At 43.9% G+C, this 22,462-nt stretch overlaps 2 protein-coding genes across 2 annotated transcripts; one reads left to right on the top strand and one right to left on the bottom strand.

The window, feature by feature from the left end:
* The first annotated feature begins 1,247 nt into the window (after positions 1–1,247).
* Positions 1,248–9,586, top strand: pdp1 (pyruvate dehydrogenase phosphatase catalytic subunit 1). Its single transcript, XM_053843874.1, has 9 exons — positions 1,248–1,396; positions 3,485–3,749; positions 3,822–3,989; positions 5,987–6,198; positions 6,640–6,721; positions 7,839–7,933; positions 8,078–8,246; positions 8,316–8,534; positions 8,718–9,586. Exons 2-9 carry the CDS (start codon positions 3,498–3,500, stop codon positions 9,084–9,086), a joined length of 1,566 nt encoding a protein of 521 aa, XP_053699849.1. The 5' UTR covers positions 1,248–1,396; positions 3,485–3,497; the 3' UTR covers positions 9,087–9,586.
* Positions 9,587–13,789: 4,203 nt separating this feature from the next.
* On the bottom strand, positions 13,790–21,977 carry cdh17 (cadherin 17, LI cadherin (liver-intestine)). Its single transcript, XM_053888104.1, has 19 exons — positions 21,796–21,977; positions 21,154–21,207; positions 20,548–20,643; positions 20,026–20,163; positions 19,818–19,953; positions 19,598–19,756; positions 19,174–19,326; positions 18,584–18,789; positions 18,386–18,517; positions 18,171–18,321; positions 17,698–17,907; positions 16,846–16,922; positions 16,590–16,778; positions 15,795–16,039; positions 15,472–15,602; positions 14,601–14,819; positions 14,418–14,528; positions 14,218–14,334; positions 13,790–14,032 (listed from the first exon to the last, which is right to left on the bottom strand). Exons 1-19 carry the CDS (start codon positions 21,829–21,831, stop codon positions 13,944–13,946), a joined length of 2,649 nt encoding a protein of 882 aa, XP_053744079.1. The 5' UTR covers positions 21,832–21,977; the 3' UTR covers positions 13,790–13,943.
* Positions 21,978–22,462: the final 485 nt, after the last annotated feature.

Below are 22,462 nucleotides of genomic sequence, written 5' to 3'. Positions count from 1 at the left end.
GCGTCACACACTGTGTTCTCAAAAGTATTTGCTCACCTACCTTTGCTCACATATGAACTTAAGTGCATCCCATTCCTAACCCTCAGGTTCAATATGATGTTGGTCCACCTGGCCAGTCAAGTTCATCCACATCCACATCCATGTCTTTATGGGCCTTGCTTTGTGCACTGGTGCACAGTCATGTTGGAAGAGGATGGGGCCCGCTACAAACTGTTTCCACAAGGTTGGGAGCATGGAATCGTCCATAATGTTTAGGTATCCTGAAGCACTCAAAGTTGCCATTTACTGGAACTCAGGGGCCAAGCCCAACTCATGAGAAACAACCTCACCCCATAATTCCTCCTCCACCAACTTTCACACTTGGCACAATGCAGTCCAAAATGAACCGTTCTCCTGGCAACCTCCAAACCCAGACTGGTCCATCCGATTGCCAGATGGAAAAGTGTGATTCGTCACTCCAGAGAAGAGACGTCTCCACTGCTCTATAGTCCAGTGGCATTGCATTGCACTTGGTGATGTATGACTTGGATGCAGCTGCTCGGCCATGGAAGCCCAAGTACATGCATACTGTACTTGGGCTAACCTGAAGGCTATATTAAGTTTGGAGCTCTGTAGCAATTGACCTTGCAGAAAGTTGGCGACGTGTTTGCACTATGCGCCTCATCATCCGCTGACCCCATTCCGTCAGTTTACATGGCCTACTACTTTCTGTTCTCTCTTCCATTTTCTTATAGTAAAGCTGACTGCTGACTATGGAATGTTTAGGAGCAAGGACATTTCACGACTGGATTTGTTGCACAGGTGGCATCCTATGACAGTTCCACGCTGGAATTCACTGAGCTCCTGAGGGCGGCCCATTATTTCACAAATGTTTCTCAAAACGTCTGCATGCCTAGGTGCTTGATTCTAGACACCTGTGACCAGAACAATTGACAGGGACACCTGATTTGGATCATTCGGATTGGTAATAGAGTGTATGTAGAAGAGCTTTCAGGCATCTGTCACTGAGGGACAGTACTTCACAACCTATCACTTTTGTTTATGCTGTTTATTGAAACAAGGTGTGCTGTTTGTGTAAATAGTCATCACCACAGGTGACTGAGGTGGTGGGAGGGGTCCCATATGAAATTCGATAAGTGGCCTAGACAGGCTTGGACCGGCTCTACAAACAGCTGTTACTTAAAGTTCAACACACAGCACTTCTGAAAGTGTTCCTTGTTCTTCAGCGATTGAGGAATAAAAACGCTCATTTGCTGAGGCTACGCGGTGACGTCATATGTTCTGTCATCACGCAGCGAATCAGCAGAGATGCGGTCGGTGCTCCTGAACGCTGCCGCTCGAAGGTGCAGCTCTTAAACCATGAACTTCATCGTGTTCTTCACATCTACCTGAGAAGGTGAGTGACGCTTCCACACAGTAGGAGGATCTATGAGGTCTGGGCTGGAGTGAAGTATCCATTGTGGGTGTAACCGAAGTACCATTGGAAGGAATTTGGATCCCTTTGTCGGTTTATTGACTCGCTCTTTTGCCACACATGTTAATATAATTCCAACGTAGTGTTCAGTTATCCACTTTAAACGCTTCTTGGTTGTTAGCGTTCACTACTTGACCAGCTAACTGCAGCTAGCTTCGCAGGCGGCTAACGTCAACAGAAACTTTGATTCAAAACGTTCCTGTAATGCTCTCTCTCGAGTCATAATTTGGACGGATATTAGGATTTCACAGTCAAACGACGTCTGTGATTCTGGTGCAACATTAAATGTTACTTAAAATGAAGGTGATTTACTTAAAAGTATACGGGCTAATGTTAGACACTTTAGGGACCGTCGAGAAATTACCGCCTCCACTGTTTTGTGGAAAGTTTTCCGTCATGTTTTAAACTTATTTGAGCAAGCTTAATCATACCACGGTTGAAAGTAGGAATTGAGAGTGAATTGTTCCACAGCTGTTTTTGTTGGCATTCGTTGTTCCCATTTCAGCATTTAATAATTGTTTCTATTAATATTTGGGGATTTGTTAATTTATTTTTCCAAATGATATAATTTATAACTGTAATCTGCCTTATATTTACTCATATAAATAGACTTGAAGTTAAAATTGCGCCTCAAAGACAGAACCTTGTGAGTTCTCTTTTATTGCTTGAGTTGTGGACAAGAGCAGCCCGTGTTTGCGGCAAGAGCAGCTCAGGAGTCTGTGTGACTTGTGGCATGATGATTCTATTTCATATCGACGACTGTTTCTGTATTGGAATTACGTTACATGTGATACTTTTTCTTTGTGACATTTGGGCATTTAAGATACACTACGTGATGACCGTCTGTTGTGATCCGGCTAGTAAGAAACTGAAGAAAGTATAAAAGCACTGAAAGATCGTAAACCTCCACCCAGCAGTGTTAGTCCATCACCAACGCAGACATTTCTGGATCCAAATACCAGTCTGGCACAAATGTCGAAAGTGTTACTGTCTCCCATTGTTAAAGAATACTTTAAAAATGCTGGATCCAGTCAGTGGTCTGGAACACTCCCAAAATGTTGTTCTTTGTCCCATTGTTCATATTTCCTGAACATTTCATCTAAATACCTCTGCAAGTGCAACTCTTTTGTGCTCTTTAGCCAAGCAGTTATGCAGGTGTGGGAGTCCAACTCCACACCTTTTTTTCTTCCTACGAAACTCTCCTTTACTTTTTCAATTCCCTGTGAGCACAAAATCTCACCCTCTCCACTGCACAGTCGCACACCTTTAGTGCGAACTTTGCAGCAGGTCATGGTTTATTGACTATCCAATGCTATAGAACCCAAAGCATTTCCACTGACAGAGGAAGGATGAGCTGTTCATTTTCACTACTGAACTATTGTGTTTGTCAGTGGAGAGAGGAGCCGGTCAGCTCACTCAGACGAGCTGCTGCTGCCAGCAGAAGTTTCAGAGGAAATTGATGTTCATTGAAATTAAATCACCCTGAATGATGTATTTGAAATGATCATTAAGTGCATTGCATGATTGACTTTGATACACCTGTCTTAAGATTGAAACCAGAATTTCCAGCTAGAATATGACTGTCTCTCCTGTAAATAAGCAGTGGTGTTTGCTCTTCTCCTGAATGTATTTCAAAGTATAATGAAGTACTACTGGATGGGAATTTGTTACAATGACTACTGTTACCATATTATTGTGTCCCGATTTCTATTTTCAGTCTTGACTGGCCTCAACGGTAGAATTCAGCTCAGTGGGCTGTCAGAACATTTTTCAGGATCCAAATGTCAGGGTTGACAGCATGACAGGGTTATTTTTGGTTAGTAAAGATCAGGCCGACTGACCTGACTTTATTGCAGGCCTACTGACTTGACTTTACTGCAACTTCATCCTGCTCTACAGCTTGTTTTGGCTATAGAATAACTATGTGACTAAATGTGAAATTTTGTATTTTAGGACATTATGTTTCCTCCTCTTGAGTTTGTGTTTGTCCTGTTGCTTGTGTGTCTTCAGCGCACCGTCAGCCATGCCTGTCACCACGCAGCTGCTCAGAAGTTTACCTCGTGCCAAGGTCTTTGCTTTGAGTCTGTTACCGTGCCAACATCACCGGTCTCAGTTCCAGCCTGTCACTCACCGACCTACATCACAGGCACAAGCTTCTTTAGTACCTTGTCTGAACCGGTCACGTGCTTTCCATAGCAGCACCACTCTGCACAGCTACATCCTCACCCCCCCACAGGTCAACTCCATTCTGAAGGCAAACGAGTACAGCTTTAAGGTTCGTAGAGAACTCACAACTCTTGCACTGATTCCAAATTTCGGGTTCACCTCCCAGTTGCTGTGATTGTAGGTGCCGGAGTTTGATGGGAAGAATGTGTCATCGGTGATGGGCTTTGAAAGCAATCAGCTACCTGCCAACGCTCCAATTGAAGACCGCCGCAGTGCAGCGACTTGTCTGCAGACCAGAGGAATGCTGCTAGGTGTGTTTGATGGTCATGCTGGCTGCGCCTGTGCCCAGGTACACACCTATCATCTGGCACTACTTTTCTTAAAAGAAGTAACCTTGGTAATGTCAATCAGCCAATTGTTTCAACAAGTGTGTGCTAAACAGTGCTTTGACCCAGAGTTCAAGAAGAATACGCCGCAATAAAAGACTGGTTTTCGGGTCAGTATATATCGTTTTGGTCAGTTGACTCTGTTATTAGGGCTGGCCCAACCATTGATATTGGCTAGGATTTTGAAACAGGGCGTCCAAGTACTGCCAGGCAGGAGGTGGAGAGGAAGGCCAAAGAGGAGATTGAAGGAGGACATGAGGTTTGTAGGTTTGAGAGAAGAGGAAGCAGAGGACAGGGTGAGGTGGAGGAGGATGAAGGGAGATGCTGAAAGAAAAAGAAGATTCTTTCCCTTACTACAAGCCATCGTGTGTACAGCCTTGTGTCTACATCTTTTTTTCATATATTTATGCAAGATAAGCAGTTGTATCAGCTGAGATGGTTTTCTGAACTTTCACAACCACAACATTCATTCATTCAAACAATACATTTATAAAGGCTTGTCGCTTGATTAAATAAATAGAACTACTGAAATCTTGAGATTAAGCTATTTTGTTGTCATTCTGAAAGGGCTGTATGTTCGTCCGCTTGCGGCTGGGATGCGGGATCCGATTAGAAAGCAATGAGTTAATTTTGAAGAAGTTTGGAACTTATCTGCGGTTTCCTCCTGTCATCATTGTCAGACATCCCATCAATAGCAGCACGCTTCTGTGTTGCGACTCGCGTGATGTGGATCACCGCGAGATTACGGCCTTAAACAAATATGATGCTTACGGTTGCGAAAGCTTCAAGAATCTGCAAATATGGATCATATTCTGCGAAATTACCGGGTGGAAACACTATTTATTGTAAACTAGTGATATGACACGACAAGTCGGGCATTATACCCTGTTTCCTCAGCAGGGTGTCTGGTTTTGAGTGCTGGGAGGGATCCAGTTTTTCATGTTTTGTACATTAGGCTAGCTTTAGCTAGTCTAGCTAAAAGCCTGCAATACATTACATAAACATAATGTCTTTAGAATGAAACACGACCTTCATCAGCACATAGGGCAAGACTTAAGTCTCACTTTTTAGTTGTGTAGTTGTTCTTTCTCCACGATGACGGGATTACTCATCCCAACAATTGCTTTGGTATCAGGCTGTTGAATGAATTCACAGAATGCATCGATCCATCCAGCAAGCAGAAATGCAGTGTGCATGGACAGACCAACATTTAAATAGTTTTTTACACTAACCTTACCTATGCAGGAAGTTTTGAGTCCGTTCTGAATGTTTATTTCAATCCTCTGGATACATTGCAAACGGCTACATGACAAGTTGTACAACGTTTGTGTAGCCATTGTATCGCATGGCCTTAGTTGATACATTGCATACAGTACAACTCGGTCAATATTTCACAGTGATGAACAGTTCTGATTTGTCAAACACATGTAGAGCTTCAAGAGAAGTGAGCCACAAAATAAACAAAATTTTAAATATTTAAGTGCAAGTTTTGTCAGTTACATTTTACTTTGAATCATCATCTGTCTGATCAATGAAGGGACAGACTCCCAGCAGCAGTAGCTGGGGTCGGAGGGGATTGGTTTCCTGTGGATTACCGTTAAGATCCACTCCACTGTTTCGTTTCATTGAATGATGGTTTGAGGGCACAACGCTCTGGTTGTGTAGCAAAGTCTGCACCAGCGCAGCTACAGTGGCTGCAACTGCTGCTCTGTCACATCAAGTCCCGCAGTCATTTTTATGTCTGATTCATCAAACAGATGCAGCATTTGTTTCATTCCACAAGGAGTCAGACTTGTCAGGAAGCTTTCAGTGTCACAGAGTGTGTGTCACTTGCGGACAGCCAGCGTGCATGTGTGCATACAGTTGCTCAGTCACCAGATTACGCATTATCAGGCATCTGGCGTCCGTTTTTTCATGTTTTGCTTCACTCTAATTTCTTTGTTTAATGTTGTGTCACCAGGCTCTGAGCGAGCGGCTTTTCTACTACATCGCAGTCTCACTGCTCCCTCACGACACTCTGTGTGAGCTGGAGGCAGCGGTAGAATCAGGTCGAGCCCTCAGTCCCATCTTGCAGTGGCACAAACATCCCAATGACTACTTCAGCCGAGAAGCTCAGACACTCTACTTTAACAGCCTGCGAACCTACTGGCAGGAGTTGATCGATCTGACCAGGTGAGATTTATATAGAGGTGCTTACAGGACTGTCGATCAAGAACAAATACAGGACTGTCTCAGAAAATTAGAATATTGTGATAAAGTTCATTATTTTCTTTAATGCAATTAAAAAAAACAAAAATGCCATACATCATGGATTCATTACAAATCAACAGAAATATTGCAAGCCAATTTTTGAGTTTTCTCAAGCTCTAAGCCATAATCAGCAATATTAAAATAATAAAAGGCTTGCAATATTTCTGTTGATTTGTATGATTCCATGATGTATGGCATTTTTGTTTTTTGTAATTGCATTAAAGAAAATAATGAACTTTATCACAATATTCTAATTTTCTGAGACAGTCCTGTATTTGTTCTTGATCGAACTTCACCAACACACAGTACAAGTGTCAGCTGTCCAACACGCACAAATGTATCCCATCCTTTGTTTGCCTACAGTCCTGGAGAGATCCCAGACACCCGGGAGGCATTACTCAATGCCTTCAAGAGGTTGGACAACGACATTTCTCTGGAGGCTCAGGTGAAAATTCTTCTTTATGAACATGATTGATGTTCTGACAGATGTCAATTAAAAGAAAAGATACAATCTCTTTCAACTAGATTGACCCATTAAGCACCACTATTTCAATATTATGACAAGCAACATCAACACAGTATTACCCAACACCAAGGCTGAGCCTTCATGATCGTAGTTTTAACTGCACTGCAAACAACTCCACAATTCACACTGTTGACGTGACAAGATCCACCTGTGCCTCTGACCCATGAGATTGCACATGTGTCAGCTGATTTATGACCTGCTCCAGACTGAGGTACTGGATTTTTTTTTTTTTTTTTCCATGGTCGTAGTTAATGCTAACCCAGGGTTACATCATGGTGCTCCTACTACCATCCGTTATTGTGCATCAAACTCATACTTATGTATGCAGCGTTCCAGTCAGCAGTAGCCCTGGCTAAACTTGAAATCTGTTGCAGTGGTGTCATGTTTGAGCTGGGAAAGTGTGCTGAAAAAATAAAGAAAGATCATTTAAATGGTTGTTACGCTTGTTCATCCCTACATTTGAGCCCATTGCTGCAATACCATGATAATAATGATGACCGTGATCATTTTGGTCACAATAAACAAAAATTTAAAGTCAGAGATAGAATTGAGCCACGTCACATCAAACCAGTGTTAAACACAAAAGTGCTCTTTACTGATTTTGGTGTAACGCAGAGAGCATTGGAGCCTCCTTCCTCACTCATGGTTAAGTTTGTTTTGGTCTTCAATTTGACATTTGCTGTTAGTGATGCTGCTCTGTTATACTATTTGTGGCAGAATTTAAGACATCTTGTGAGTCCGATTTTCAGAATGCCACATTGAGGTGTGTTCATGACACATGGTCAGATACTGCTACCAGGTGAAGCGTCACCATTTTACAGACACAAGAATATTGTGACAGCACTCTTGTTTCAGTCTGTTTTGGTGCTCAATGTTTGCAAGTGGATGAGCACATCTTACTGTCATGACCCCTGGACTTTCGATATCACTTTGCACACCCTGTAAAAACGTGTGCGCCATATTTAAACTTTTACAATTTCCAGTAAAGCTCACATGTCCGCAACTCAATCTGTGTCCCCAAATTCTCTTGGAACAGGTCGGAGATCCGAATGCTTACCTCCATTACTGGGTTTTGAGGGTGGCCTTCTCAGGAGCAACAGCCTGTGTGGCTCACATTGATGGATCAGACCTGTATGAGTGGAACACACACACACACACACACACACACACACACACACACACACACACACACACACACACCTAATTTTTCAGTCTGACATGCTCCCCACATCTGTGTACAGTTTTATAGCGTCTTCCTCTGTTTCTCCTCTAAAGCTACATAGCTAACGCAGGCGATGCTCGAGCTGTCTTGGGGGTTCAGGAGGAGGATGGCTCCTTCACTGCTCACACCCTCTCCAATGACCATAGCGCTCAGAACGAGGAAGAGGTGGCCCGGATACGAGGGGAGCACCCACCGTCCGAGAGGAAAACGGTTATAAGACAGGTACCAGGCTCACCCACCTCTAATGCTTCGCTGTCATCCTCATTTTTTGTGCGACCCCTTTCCTCACAGGACCGACTGCTGGGCCTCCTCATGCCGTTCAGAGCATTCGGTGATGTGAAGTTTAAGTGGAGTATTGAGCTGCAGAAGCGCGTGCTGGAGTCTGGACCAGATCAGTTGCATGAGAATGAGCACACCAAGTTCATTCCCCCAAACTACCACACGCCGCCGTACCTGACAGCTGAGCCAGAAATCACGTACCACAAACTGAGGCCCCAGGATCGATTCATGGTGAGATTTTATTTTTTTTGTTACAAAATAGAAATGCTCAGTGCAAAGATGATTTCAGTTTAAGTCTAATGGAGGGCTCATGATCTAAGAGCGATCCTGAATCCTTCAGAGAATTTCCCAAGCTCCAGGAGCCTCTAGTCAAGTACAGATTATATATGAGCTTTTCCTTTCATGTGTCTGCAGGTGATTGGCTCCGACGGCCTCTGGGAGACCCTCCACAGACAGGAAGTGGTGCGGATCGTCGGCGAATACCTCACAGGAGTTCACCAGCGACAGCCTCTTAAAGTCGGGGGCTACAGGGTCACACTGGGACAGATGCAGGGTCTGCTGGAGGAGAGGAAGGCAAGGGTCTCTTCAGCTTTCGAGGACCACAATTCGGCCACCCACCTGATGCGACATGCAGTGGGAAACAACGAGTTTGGCACCGTGGACCATGAGCGACTCTCCAAAATGCTTTCGCTACCAGAGGAACTCGCCCGCATGTACCGCGATGACATAACAATCATCATCTCGCAGTTCAACCCACATGTGGTCGGAGCGCAGCAGCAATAGGGGCAGTGACAACGCACACACTTCAGACTTTGTATCTGTGACAAAGCACTTCATGCAGTCTTGTCCTAACTTCTTTTTCTCTGTGTTTTTATTGTAAATATGTTAGGTATGGGACTTGAACGTGGAATCACTTGTGGAAGGCATTTGCCACTCATTCTGTTACAAGACCATTTTAGTGCCAAATATTTAATCCACAGTTTTTCCCCTCTCTCACGTCATTGTTGAATCAGGGGCGACATGACCTTATTTAAATGGTGACCGAACATTTTTAATCAATTGACAGTGTTTAGTTTATTCTTGGTCATTGCTCCCTTTTGTATTGTTACAAGTAATACCTGTATGAAGTTAAAGTTGCAGCCTCGACAGCTTGTAAATACCTTGCACCTGCAGTGTGTATTTTAAAATTGAAGTTTGAAACTTTATTTATTCCACTGAAGCTTCATGTCTTAAAGTCCTGTTTTAAATGATGTCGCTCAAGTATATCGTAAGAAATAAAGTTAATGAACAACAGAAGGGTCTTTTGATTTATTAAGTTTTTGAAGTGAACTTCCACTGATCATTTCGAAGTCGAGCTCCGGCATCACAGAAGAATCAAAGAGGTTTGGTGCACTTTGTCTCACTGATCGCAATCTTTGTGAGTATGACATTTGACTGTTTGCATGGATGTACATTTGAATGTAAATAACTGCAACAGGTTGCTTGTGAGACAAATGAAACGATCTACTTCGTGGCTGCTGCACTGATACAGATCTGCTACTGCCACATTAGCCTGGATGGCATTTGGGCTATCGGTCATCCTCCCCCGTCTCATTTCCCACATCCATGAACCTTCTTGGCTGTTGACCTTTTCTCATCCCAATCGGAATATGGTCATTTAGTCTTTCTGGCACTTTTAATTTCTGTGCCAGGGGGCGTGTGCTCCCCTTCCCTGCAGAGGGTGGCGGCCCATATCCTGCGACTCATCTCTGGTCCATGAGAGCGCATGAGTCCCAGGTGCCCTAAATCTGCGCGTGGACAGAATGTCCAGAGGGGGCGCTCTCGCAGACAAATGGGGCCTCGCACCAGAGGTGGCAGACACGATCAGGCAGCGATTCAGGACTCTTGTGGCCGACCTGTTCGCCTCCTAAGAGAACACCAAAGCCCCGCTGTGGTTCTCTCTGAGAGTATCGGACAGACCGTCTGTCGGAGTGGATGCACTGGCTCATCCAGTGTGGCCATGGGGGCTTCTCTACTGTTTCCCACGCTCAGGTTAATGATGCGCTTTCTGCAGCGCGTCAGAGAACAGAAACTCTCGACGGTGGCACAAACATGAGATGGTTTCCAGACCTGGTCAGTCTGATGGTGGGATCTACAAGGCCAATCCCGGATGTAACCCAAGCGTTGACCCAAGCCGGAGGAGTTGGTTGAAAGGTTGAAATTACTTGACATGGGATGTTAAATGCAGTTATTTCAAAAGTGCCTTTCAAAAGGGCCTACGCCACTAAGTAGCGTGTCTTCGTAGATTGGTGTGGACACTGAATGTGTTTGCAGCAGCCATGTCTGTGGGACACCAGGGCGTGGGTCGTTTATCTGTGAGAAGTCAACAAATTATCAAGAGGGTTTTGCTTGGTGGCGGACTGATCAGGTCCCCAGTACGGAGCCTAACCCCAAGATGGAATCTGCAGGTGGTCCTAAAGGGCCTGTGTAAACCTCCGTTCGAACCCCTAGCAGAGTCTTCTCTGGAGGACCTGACCTTTAAGACGGTACTGCTCTTAGCCTTGACTACAGCAAAACTGGTGAGTGATCTGACAGCATTCAACACTCAATAACCCTCAGTAACTGGCTGCCCAGCAGAGTTCCAAAAGGGGCCGAGCAGCGGAAGATGAGGGGTGTTATACGCAGTGGGTGGTGCCTTCCTGGGCGGAGAGCCAATCAATCGAAGTGGATTAACCAATAGCTTCGCACATATTCACAGCACTGCGGTTACATTAGGTAACCAGAGAGGATCGCTCGCTCAACAGTAAGCAGTGTTGGGCAAGTTAGTTAGTTAGAAACTTACAGTTACAGTTACTAGTTGCTTCATTCAAAAGTAACTTTGTTACTTCAAGTTACTCATTACTTTCAAAGCAACTAGTAAATGGCAAAAGTTACTTATTAAAAACTGTATATGATAGTGGAGCTCAAATATAATCATCTTAGAACAGTCATGGTCATCGGGCTGCGTCCGGAACCTGTAACATAGGGACAGACTCGGCCTCATTATTGTTATTTGTGTGGCCTGCTAAACTGCTGTATATAGTGAGGTAATAAAGTCTATCTATCCATCTATAGGCCCTAACCCACTTCAAGTGTAATCCCATCACAAAGTCGCCACTTGACCTGAAGGTGCGATGGCAGTGTGAGTGCAAGTGAATGAATGACAATATTGAAACTTTTGATGGGCATATTTATTGTAATCATTTAGTTTACAAACTATACTTTTAGCAGTGCAAAAGCTCTTTTTACGGAACACTCAGTAGTAGCAGGAACAAACAATAGTGCAAAACCAATGCTGATGATCCTTTCCGCAACACAACTAAACCAACTGGAAATGTTGCCCTCACTGCTGCGATGTAGCCAGTGGGATGCTGTTCCGTCTTTGGAAGCACCGCTGTGGTGGATATACACACGTTGTGATGAACTTGTCAAAGACAGGAAGCTTTATTCTCTTCACAACAACTTTTTTCCTGATTTGGATCTTAATCCCTCGATATTTTCACTTAGTGACATATTCAATCAGTTACATATTGTTGCATGTGATAGCTCACGAACACGATGAATAAAAAAAAAAAGTAACAAGAAATTTCTAAAGAGGCAGATTGAAGTTACGCACTCCCGTCTCTACACTCCACAGGTCCAACAGCATTAGCACGTTAGCCCCACTACACTCACGGCATAACTGTCAAAAAAAAAAACATTCATCCAACCATGTGCAGGCAAAACCAAAAGAGAAGGAATGTGTTTGTACATCAACAATTGGTGGTGTACGGACGTGTCAATAATTTTTCAACACTGCTCTCAGATCACTTCATCATCTAAGCTTGCAAAGCCTGCTGTGAGGAGCATGAAGATCTGGACAGGTGAGGCTGTAGAGGAGTTGCAGAGTGGAATGGAGACCACAGACTGGGAGGTGTTCAGAGAGTGCATTGTTCCAGCACCAAGGTGAATTATGTAAATGATAAACCATGATTCAAAGCAAATCTCAGACAGATTAAACTGGAGAAAACAGCTCCTTTGTAACAGCTCCTGTCCCCACAGCAGGAGCTGTTACAAAGAGCTGAAGTACCGGTTTCGGAGGGAGCTGAAGAAAGCAAAGGCCGTATATGCAGATAAACGTATTGGTTCTCTGGATTGGTTCTCGGCCAATGACGCTGCAATGTGTTGAGGTAACACAACAAAGAAGAACACTGAAGAGCCACCCCATTCCCCCCTCCTTCTCTTGACATCTTGGAGCAGGCCACACACAGGAAGCGGAACCTTCAGAAAGCTGAAGACAAAGACAAAAATAAGGTTACTGAATTAATCAAGCTGTATTTTGAACTGGGACTGGAGTAGAAGGACATTGTGACGTTGCTTGCACAGCGACACCACCATGTTATTTCTATTTGCTAGTTATTTCACCAGACTACTGACTTTCATCAATGAACAGCCATTTATATCTGGTCAACTGGATACAGATTTCCATCTGTATCTGTATGTCTGCATGCCAAATGTGAAGAAAATGGATTGCATCTCAGAAAAGAAGATTTCATTTAATTTTGAGAGAGAGTTCTAGCCACAAGGTGTCCAACTCAGGTGGACATACCTGATGGAACATAATAGTGTGTAGAAGTGTTCAGCTGCTGTTAATTGTGTGTGCGAGAATAGAATGTTGAGAGTGGAGTCATGCGGTTGCTCTTCTGCTTCTCAAACAGTTGGAAGGAGCGAAACACCACTCCACTGAGGAGCTCCTGCAGGAACTCGCAATTACCAGCACATGGGCCACAGAGTAGCACCGTGAAGGGGGCACATGTCCAACACACCCACCTGTCACGTATGTCTTATTGCCTCTTACTGCCTTCAGACATTGAGGAGGGGGCGAGAAGGGGAGAGGTAGCTAGACTGTAGCAGCAGGTGGGGTGGATAGGACGTCATCACATCTTTTGTCACTGCATGTTGAGGTGGATTCAGCTCATTCTGGTGTACATGTTAGTACTTTTGTGAATCCTCACTTCGACAGAATTCAGACCTTAAAATGAAAGTGGAGCGGCAATAAAACTTATTCCGATGCAAAACTAGGGGGGCACAAACCACCGCCACGCCACCTCCCAATGTTATAGTCCTATTTAGCCTTTTTAGCATTTGAAATGTCATTCATTTTGCCGACTGTCAAGTTTTATTTGATATATGTTTTCGTAATAGGTTAATTGCTGTTTTACACTCCTTATTTGGCATGATTATTTCATATTTTTTGGAGTATGTTATTTTTAAGATGCTTTCATTAATGCTTAACAAATCTGATGAAAATAATATGTGGACAAATGCGACTGAAACTTTGTCTCACAATGGTTTGAAATGCACCAGATTGTTATGAACCAAGAATAAGGAACAGTCACAATGAGTTTGACACACGCACATCTTTCAGGAATCCCAGTTCATATTTATTTCAAAAAGTCACAGACAATAATCCAACTCCAGACCGACAACTGTAATCCGGGATTCAACCTTTGAATAAATTAGGCACAGGTTACACTGGGAGCAGCGTAAAATAGCTCAAGATTTCTTTGTGTCTCCAAATATTGATGGTCCTCTGATGAAAATTTCAAGGACCCCTGAGTCTTGGCTGGTACTCCAGAGGATCTACATCAGGGTGTTGGTCTCCTGCACAGCAGGGACTCGTCTCTTCTTGTTTTTGCTGGATTGTTTGATCACAATGATGAATATGATGGCTACGAACACACAAACCAAGAAAATAGTCAGAACAGGATGATTCACTTAACAACATAACAGAAAATCACAAATGTTACTTGTTTTCAGTCAATGAATGGATGGATTCCAAATGGAAATTTCCCAGTTCTGTGTAATTTGTGACTTGATTTCATGACAATATAGCTGCAGAGAGACCACAACTTACTGACAAAACCGAGAACTCCCGCCAAAATTCCAATGGTGGAGGCCATGCCTAACTTGCCAGTGCGAGATTCAGGAGGCATGTAGCAGTAGCCGAGCTCAGTGCAGTTGCAGACTCTCACTGGAGACAGTGTTAAACAGTCATATGGGACTTGAACCACCCACTGAAAATTCTGATATAAATACTTGTCTATCCAGACTCACCGTGCAATGAGTGAGTGACCCCCATGCCTGCATTGTCCTTGATGTTGATGGCGATAGGGAAGGTGTGGTCCTCTGTGGCAGTTTTCTTCAAACTCAGTTTGGCTGATGCACCTGGAAAAATGTAAACCTTCATGATGGATCCACTTCATAGTGTTCAGCCAAACAAGACTTATTCCACCGTACCGTCCACAGTTTGAAGGTGCCAATTGCTGTACTTCTTGGCAAAGGTGAAGGTAAATGGCTGTGAGAATGGAGCGTTGTCTGGGTCCTGGGCCCTGATGATGACAGGCTTTGGCTTCTTAACACAAATGAAGAACTCGGACTCCACCGGTTTTGGGGTGTTGTCATTGACATCCAGCAGTCTGACAGAGACCTCACGCTGACTGGACATGCTCGGGTTTTCTGGAGAGGAACTTGCGTTAGCAGCATGTTCTTAATATAAGACAACGTTGACTGCAGTTACGTCTCCAAGTGCTCATGCTGCACCTCCAAGTGCTCATTTAGAGGGAATGTGTGAGCACATTCCCTCTAAATTAGCAGGTTTTGAGGAGAACCACTCATGCTCTATCTAGGACCTTTTTCAAAGGCTGGTCATGGATCTGAACTTCCTGAAAATCTATCGTCACCTGAGCTGCTGTCGCTAATGTGAAGACGTGACTTTGCCACGTGCTAAAACACCATTAAACGTCTTTGGATGAACAAAAACTGAACATTCTGTTGTCCCAGACAAGACAATTGCGGACATTTTCCAGTGGATATATGAGTTCTGAGTTACTGGCTGTGATGATAGCTACTAACTCAGATCTGAGAGAAACACTAGAACATGAGTGGACCTGATGGCAAGGCTGCCAACTGTCAACCATGTATGAATTCATGAATTCACTTCGCAAAATGGCACAGTGTTAAGTGACAGCTGGTGACTCAATGCAATGTATGATGCTCTCAATGTGTGACGGCTTGAGCACATAACCACTGGCTCTCTACATCTGGATGAAGACACAACACATTCCAAGTGAATAATGTTTTAGCCATTCAAGTAGATTGCTTTTGTCACCCTTCTCAAAAGCAGTGATGGTGACTGTGAAGACTTCCAGGGCTTCTCTGTCCAGCTTGTCTTTGGTCTTGATCTGGCCCGAGGCTGGGTCGAGCTCCAGCCAGCCCATAGAGTCTCCCTCCATCTTGAAGCTGTGAACATGCCACACAAATAGTTGGTTTAAAGGAAACAGATGAAAATTCACTTGCATCTCTTATCACGTCATTCTTCTAGAGACGGTGTATAAGTGGTGCACTTTTTAAAATGGATTGGAGGGCATGAAAATCTGGGCACATCTCATTTAGAGGATGGTGTGAAGACAAGAAAGATGCCTCGCCTCTTACCTGATCTCTTTGCCCTCTGGGTCTTTGGCTTCCACCGTGAGCAGCAGCGCCCCCCTGCTGATGTTTTCCGGTACAGTCACCTCCAATATGTCCAGGTTGAACTCAGGAACTTCATCCACATCGGTGATAGTCAGGGAGACAAAGGCTGTTGATTCACTGCCGTACTCAAGACCCTTCATCAGGGGCTCAGGGTTCCGGGCATCAATCTGCAGATTGTAGGTGGGATGCATCTCGAAGTCCAAAGGCTGAAGCAAGACAAAACAAATTAAACAATAGTTTTCTATTAATCGTTTTCATGTAACATTGAGTTCATTTTTTGGCAATTTTTTCAGGCTTCTGTTTTTTATTTACATTTTTCATTTGTTTTTATTTTCTGGGTTTATTTCTTGTTTTTACTGCTACAGTGCGTTCTGCTGAGAAGGTGATGGGATGCAACCTGCCACCACTTCAGGACCTGTAGGTCTCCATGACCCAAAGACATGCAGGTCGGATCAGAGCCGACCCTTCTCACCCTGGTCATGGACTGTTTGTTCCTCTTCCCTCTGGCAGGAGGCTACGGTCCATCCAGACCAGAACCTCCCGTCACAGGAACAGCTTCTTCCCCTCAGCCATCAGACTGTTGAATTTGTGAACAGCCTTTGTTGTTTATTTTATTTTATTTTATTTTATTTTATTTTATTTTATTTTATTTTATTTTATTTTATTTACAGCACTGTATTTCGAAGCACTTTCCTAGTTGGTGGGATTCCCCATTCTGATTCCGATCAATTGGAGCTGTAGATGTCAATACATCACCTTGGCTATAACAAGATGGCCGACACCACCCCCATCAGTTTCCACTGTGAAAACACCATCGTCGTCCCCAGCTGTGATGTGGAACTCGATTTTAGAGCTTCCACTGTCAGGGTCATCGGCGTCTGTTGCTCTCAGCGTCAGTACAGTGTGTCCCACCGGAGTGTCCTCGGTCAGAGGCGGACTCTCGTACTGTGTCAGGAAAACACATGGTCAGTGGATGCTACCTCCAGCACGCCTGCTGTCACAATGAACTCACTCTGTTCTGTTCAAAGAGTGGCATCTCATTGTTGACATCGATGACCTTGATCACGACCTGACATTCCGTGCTGTAATCTGAGTCAGGCAGAGAAATCAGAGACACAATGTTACATTTCCAGTGTTAGAGGAAACACAGTGACAAAATACTACACAGAATGCTCAATAAAACTAGGCGCTGCTGTTTATTGAATATACAGCTTGTGTATGCACCATGTGCCACCGTCATGCACATGCTATCAGTGGAGGCCAGCAGCTACGTTTTAAGCTTTGCACGGTGTCTATAGCTCAAAGGATGGCACAGATACCGGACTCTGTCTGTGCAGCCTGAGCTCCACAGTGACATTTCCCATACTTTGCAGCTCCGTCGCCACAGCATCAGAAAGCGACTCTGCTGACTCATTATGCTTCAGACGGCCGAGTTACTTCTTGCCCGAACAAATGGCCGTATCTCCATATGACTGTAGCAGATAGCGAAAAAACGATTTTCATGTGTCTACAGTCCACCATTTGGCCAGGATGGCGAGTTAAAAACGAGTAACTTTGCCTCGATTTTCGCGCAGCAGACTCTCCTCCTCAATGCAGTTTCAATGGAGGCGAACGTCAATTGTGACAACAAAACTTGTGATTTTCATGTTTCTGCGCTCCACCATTTGGCCACAATTGCAGTTTAGAAACGCAAAACAAACTTTTTTTTTCTCCCCTGCTCCACTCTAACCAGATTAATTGCTCATTGTAACTTTTCGATTTTTATTTGAGCTCAATTTGTGGGCAAACGTTTGAGCTTTTCGCTGACTTTCTAGCCCCTAATCCAACGACTCTGGGAGCCTAGACACACTGACTGTGGCCTCACCTGGGTCACTGACTAGAACGGTGAGCTTGTACAGCTGCTGCTGTTTCCTCTGCAAGGTTTGCAGTGCTTGGATCTGCCCTGAAGCAGCATCAATGGAGAAGGTTTCGGTAGAGGTGAGTGGCTCTGAGGACACAATCTTGTAGGTCAACTGAGCATTCAGGGTGTCCTCATCATCCTTGTCTGCAGCCATCAGCTGTCCAACGAGACTTCCTGTAATCACAAGATGAGGTCAGACACTGAGGAGCAACAAGAATTTCTATCAACACAGAGCCCTTACTGTTAGCACTCCAATGGTCCAAAGATCATTTTTAATACTGACAAGCTCTTCTATTTCAGAGCTTCTGTAGCTTCATACCTAAATGTTGCGCAGTTGTTGACCCATGTGTGTATTAATGGACAAAATACAATTGGTCCCATAAATAAATCTCTTATCTTGAATAAACATGTCCAGTTCCACTTGTGTCGCTCCTCACCTGCTGGTTCACCCTCCTGCACCTCAAACACACTCTCCACCTTCAAACACTCGGGTGCATTGTCGTTCACGTCTACGACGATCACTTGAATCTCCATGGGTGTGTCAACCTCATTCTGGTGGATGTCATGAGCCAGGACCACTAGAATGTACTGAAACATAATCCCAAGTTTAGATTCCCATTCTCAGCATTGGTTGATTTTCAGGTCCTAGTACCATGTGCTTCTCTTCCCTGTCCAACGGCTCAGTCAGCAGGACCTCTCCATCTTCTGTTATCTTGAACGGGAACTTCTGCTCTCGCTCCTTCTGCATCAGCTTGTAGACAGCTTTGGGATCATTGGACTGGACCTGGATCAAGATCAAGGTACAAGTTTGTGGGATTTTTGTCCCAAATGAGCATAAGACTTGTCTGACCTTCGCGATGGCCAGTGGGTATGTCTCATGCAGATTCTCCTTCACAAGCAGTGGCCCTGGATTCACCCACAGGTTGGGCTTGACAGCGATGTTCACTTTGGCGTTTCCACTCAAAGCCACTTCAGAGGCTCCGTTGAGGTCTTGCACTCGGACAAACAGGACGTAGTCTGGGTCATCCAGGGGGTCCAGGTTACGCCTCCTGGTCTCTGACGCACAAAGAAAACATCAGTTTGGTTAATGGATAGGAGACATCAATATTCTTCCCAGCTGTGTGCCATGGTTTTCTTGTCAACACCCCACGTCTCCCTAGATTTTTTTTGTTTTCCTTCTTTCCTTAGATCAGAGGTCTCACACTCAAATGACTGGAGGCCAAAGTCTTGCGGAAGCGGTGGTCATTTTGCTTCATCGGGTGTTTACACTGACGACTTCACTTTGTGTTAATATGAGTCTCTTGAAGATATGCAGAAAAGTTTCCTTTAGAAAAGACCTTTAGCACCAGATTTCATTCAACACTTAAAAGACACATCTGCCATTAACAGACTGGAAGAAAAGGTATGGTAACCATAAGATGGAGAAGAAATGTCACATACCAGCTCGCTCCAAGCAGGTGAAGAAGGGGTTGAGTTCATATGGAATCATCGTCCCAGGACAGTAGTCATCAAACTTCTTCTTCAGAGAATCATGGCCACCCTCCTCGCCCCTGGTGAACTGGATGCCCTCTCTGGCCTTCAGTAGCCGCTCGCCTTGAAAAAAAAAAAAAAAAAAACTGGAAAACGTGCCTGAGGAACATGACTGAATTTAATCAGCACGAGCAGATGTCAGCAGGCCTCCTCATGCACAGACACAATCCACAGCATGCGACATATTTAGGCAATCTGGCTCAAATGGGCATTAATCTTGAGCGGGCACAAGATGAGCTGTGTAATCTGGATTGACTATACTGCCAGATTACAGGCGAGGAATGACAGATTGCAGCCCAGAGATAATGTGGGTGGTGTGTGCTCCAGAGCAGACCTTCTTCGGTGGTGGAGACCTCGCCGCTGACCGGGTGAATCTGGAACAAGGCCACATTGTCTCTCCTGGGAATCTGGCTGACCAGACTGAACCTCAGTTGAGCGTTTGGCGTGTGTGGGTCATCCTGGTCCATGGCAAACACTCGTGTGAAGGGAGAACCTGATCACAACCTCAGAGTGAGATTGTTGCTGCAACTTCCACTTGTGCAAAACATACAAACCAGCGGGATGGTTCTCTCGAACCACAGCCGCGTAGTCGCTCTGGTTGAAGTAGGGAGCGTGGTCATTGATGTCTTCCACGTTAATGGTCAGAAAAATTGGGCCATCGATCACTCGGCCATCTGCCAGCGCCTCCACCTGGACAAAACTAGGAGCTCAACAACCTTTTATTGCTTAAAGAGACAGCAAACTGAAGCAAAGTCATTTTACCGTCACTACGTAGTTGTCTTCTTCAGACCAGTTCAGAGCCTTGTCCAGGTAGAGCCAACCATCTTTGGAGACTTTGATGATGTCACGACCTTCTCCTTTTACCCGAAACTCATTCACATCGGGATGCTTCTTCTCAAACTAGAGTAGGATGGTACAAAGGGGCCACATTATTAAAATATCTGTCAACCATATGGAATAAGAAAATAAAAACACTATAAATTTAGCATGTGCAAACTGAGTGTAATTCATAGCATATGAATAAAAAGGGCAATATACTGCTTGGATATTTAGTGAAATCAGTGTGTACATTTCAAAAACCTAAGAAAAAACATGAATGATTGATAAAAAAAAAATCAGCGCTTAAGAAATAACTGTAATCTCAAGAAAGATAACACCACAATGACATATTAACACTGTAGCGGGGGGTGTGGTCTCTCACCCAGTGGCATGATGGGTAGGGCCACGCATGAAGGGAACAAGCAGAAGACTATGAATGAAGTGCAACTGTGTCGTTCAACCAACCTGATACAGGGCGTACGGCACTGGTGTCTTTTCCTGCACATTGATCACCATGTCATGAAACGGGACCTTCTTATCTTCAAGGCCCGCCCCAATGGCCTGTCAGAAACACACACGAGTCAATCAACTCAATCTCACACACACACACACACACACAGACAAAAAAAACAACAATCCAAACAGGATTCATACATTTGTTCAACTAACTGATCAGGAGTGCCATTTTGATTTAAAATGTATTGTACTTGTTTAGCTGTTGCAGTGAATGGGATAGTGGTGGGTGTCCCAACAGTACAGTACAGTACAGTACAGTACAGTACAGTATAGGACAGGACAGTACAGTACAGTGTAGTACAGTACAAAACACCTGACAGAAAAGTGATAACCGACCTCATGATTCACTTATTCTTCTCTTCCATGTAACTGTGTACAGTCATGCAGGTTATTTATTATAGGGAAATGTTCAGTTGGTGGGCTATTAGATGAGGGCAAAGTCAGTAGACCACCACTCACTGCAGTTTGCTTTTAGTTTCACTTTTTAATTAGTAACCAAATGTGAAGCAGAAGGCGAGGATGAATCAACCCAAATTGTTCTTCAGGAGGTTTTACCGTGGTGAGGAGTAGCGGGAGCAACAGCAGCGAGAGATGGGTTGACATGGTAGCCTGCAGGACAAACAAAAAGAGTCCAATTCAAATAACTATCAAGCTTTTAGCTTGTGGCTCTCAGCAGCCGTGTGAATTAGTGTCATCAGGAAAGAGTCCTGTTAGTTTAGAAGCAAACTAATTGGAACCTTGTTCTCTCCCTTTACAGGTTATTGATTCACAAGGTCCGTGAGGGGAACCAGTCTGCGTCCTTGAGAATTCAAACAGGGTATAAACCCAGTTTGTACTTTAAGTTGCCGCTGAGCTTAAAGTCTAAACATGTGCGACCGCACCCAGTCGTGGTCAGGGAGAGAAACTGAAAGTTTCAATGTTCTTAAAAGGTTCATAATAAATATAAAACATTTGTGATGAGTCGCAGTAACTGTGACGAATTCTAAGTCTGAAAGCAACATGAAAAGTTAACTGAGCATGTTGGTATGAAGTGTTGATATGAACAGATCACAAACACAGACTGTCCAAAACTAAAAAAGCTGTCCGACTTTCCTTGACCTTTCTGACAAAACAGCGATTCATATTATTACATTCATAAAGTACATTATGGGATTTTGAGTTTGAGTGATGCAAATGCCATCAAAATTTGGCTCCAACCTTTGCCCCTTTGACCGCCTCTGCTGTTGCCGGCATCGTGGATCTTGGTGGAATCTATACTGGTGAGCAATCTTTTCAATAATGATCTACCAAACTGGGAAGAACTCAGCTCCTGAGATGGTTCTGAGAGGTTGATCGCTATCGCATCCGTTTTACAAAATGAGCAGCTGTCATTGCTAACTAGACTGACTCCAGGAAGTGGATGTTATAGGCTGAATGTATACATTGAAAAAACAAATTTGGGTATAGTGAGTCACACAGTTCTTAATAGCAAAAACAGATCCAACAAACTACTACTACTACTTCTATTTCATGTTTTACTACAATATATTCAGCATATTCGACCCAAGTATGATGTTATGATGTCATCCAGGGGATTGATACATGTGCAGTGGAAGATGTATTTTTGTTTGATTCAGAGATGCTATAGTTTGAAATTGATAGCTAATGTCAGTAATGACTCTTTAATTTTAGCTGATTATTTTTTTATTTTATTTAGTATTTTACGCATTTAGAGATCTAATGTAAGGGTGTGATCCTGTGTTCAAATATGGCATTTGTATGATTTTCAGGATTATCATGAGAATTTATTCATTTGACTAAAAGTACTAATGTACAATGATGGATTTAAAATAGTATAATGCAACATATTTTATTCTAATATCTA

This window comes from Synchiropus splendidus, chromosome 15 (genome assembly GCF_027744825.2).
Source record: "Synchiropus splendidus isolate RoL2022-P1 chromosome 15, RoL_Sspl_1.0, whole genome shotgun sequence".
NCBI classification, from domain to species: Eukaryota; Metazoa; Chordata; class Actinopteri; order Syngnathiformes; family Callionymidae; genus Synchiropus; species Synchiropus splendidus.
The sequence above is the reverse complement of the archived record's forward strand: the minus strand, read 5'-3'. Positions and strand labels throughout refer to the sequence as shown.

Coding starts and splice junctions, on each gene's coding strand:
- pdp1 (XM_053843874.1), top strand. CDS start 3,498: ATGCCTGTCACCACGCAGCTGCTCAGAAGTTTACCTCGTGCCAAGGTC. Junction 3,750..3,821: donor CAAACGAGTACAGCTTTAAG/GTTCGTAGAGAA, acceptor CTGTGATTGTAG/GTGCCGGAGTTTGATGGGAA. Junction 6,199..6,639: donor GAGTTGATCGATCTGACCAG/GTGAGATTTATA, acceptor GTTTGCCTACAG/TCCTGGAGAGATCCCAGACA.
- cdh17 (XM_053888104.1), bottom strand. CDS start 21,831: ATGCCGGCAACAGCAGAGGCGGTCAAAGGGGCAAAG. Junction 19,327..19,597: donor GGTCTCCACCACCGAAGAAG/GTCTGCTCTGGA, acceptor TTTTTTTTCAAG/GCGAGCGGCTACTGAAGGCC. Junction 14,820..15,471: donor CATCACTGCTTTTGAGAAGG/GTGACAAAAGCA, acceptor GTTCCTCTCCAG/AAAACCCGAGCATGTCCAGT.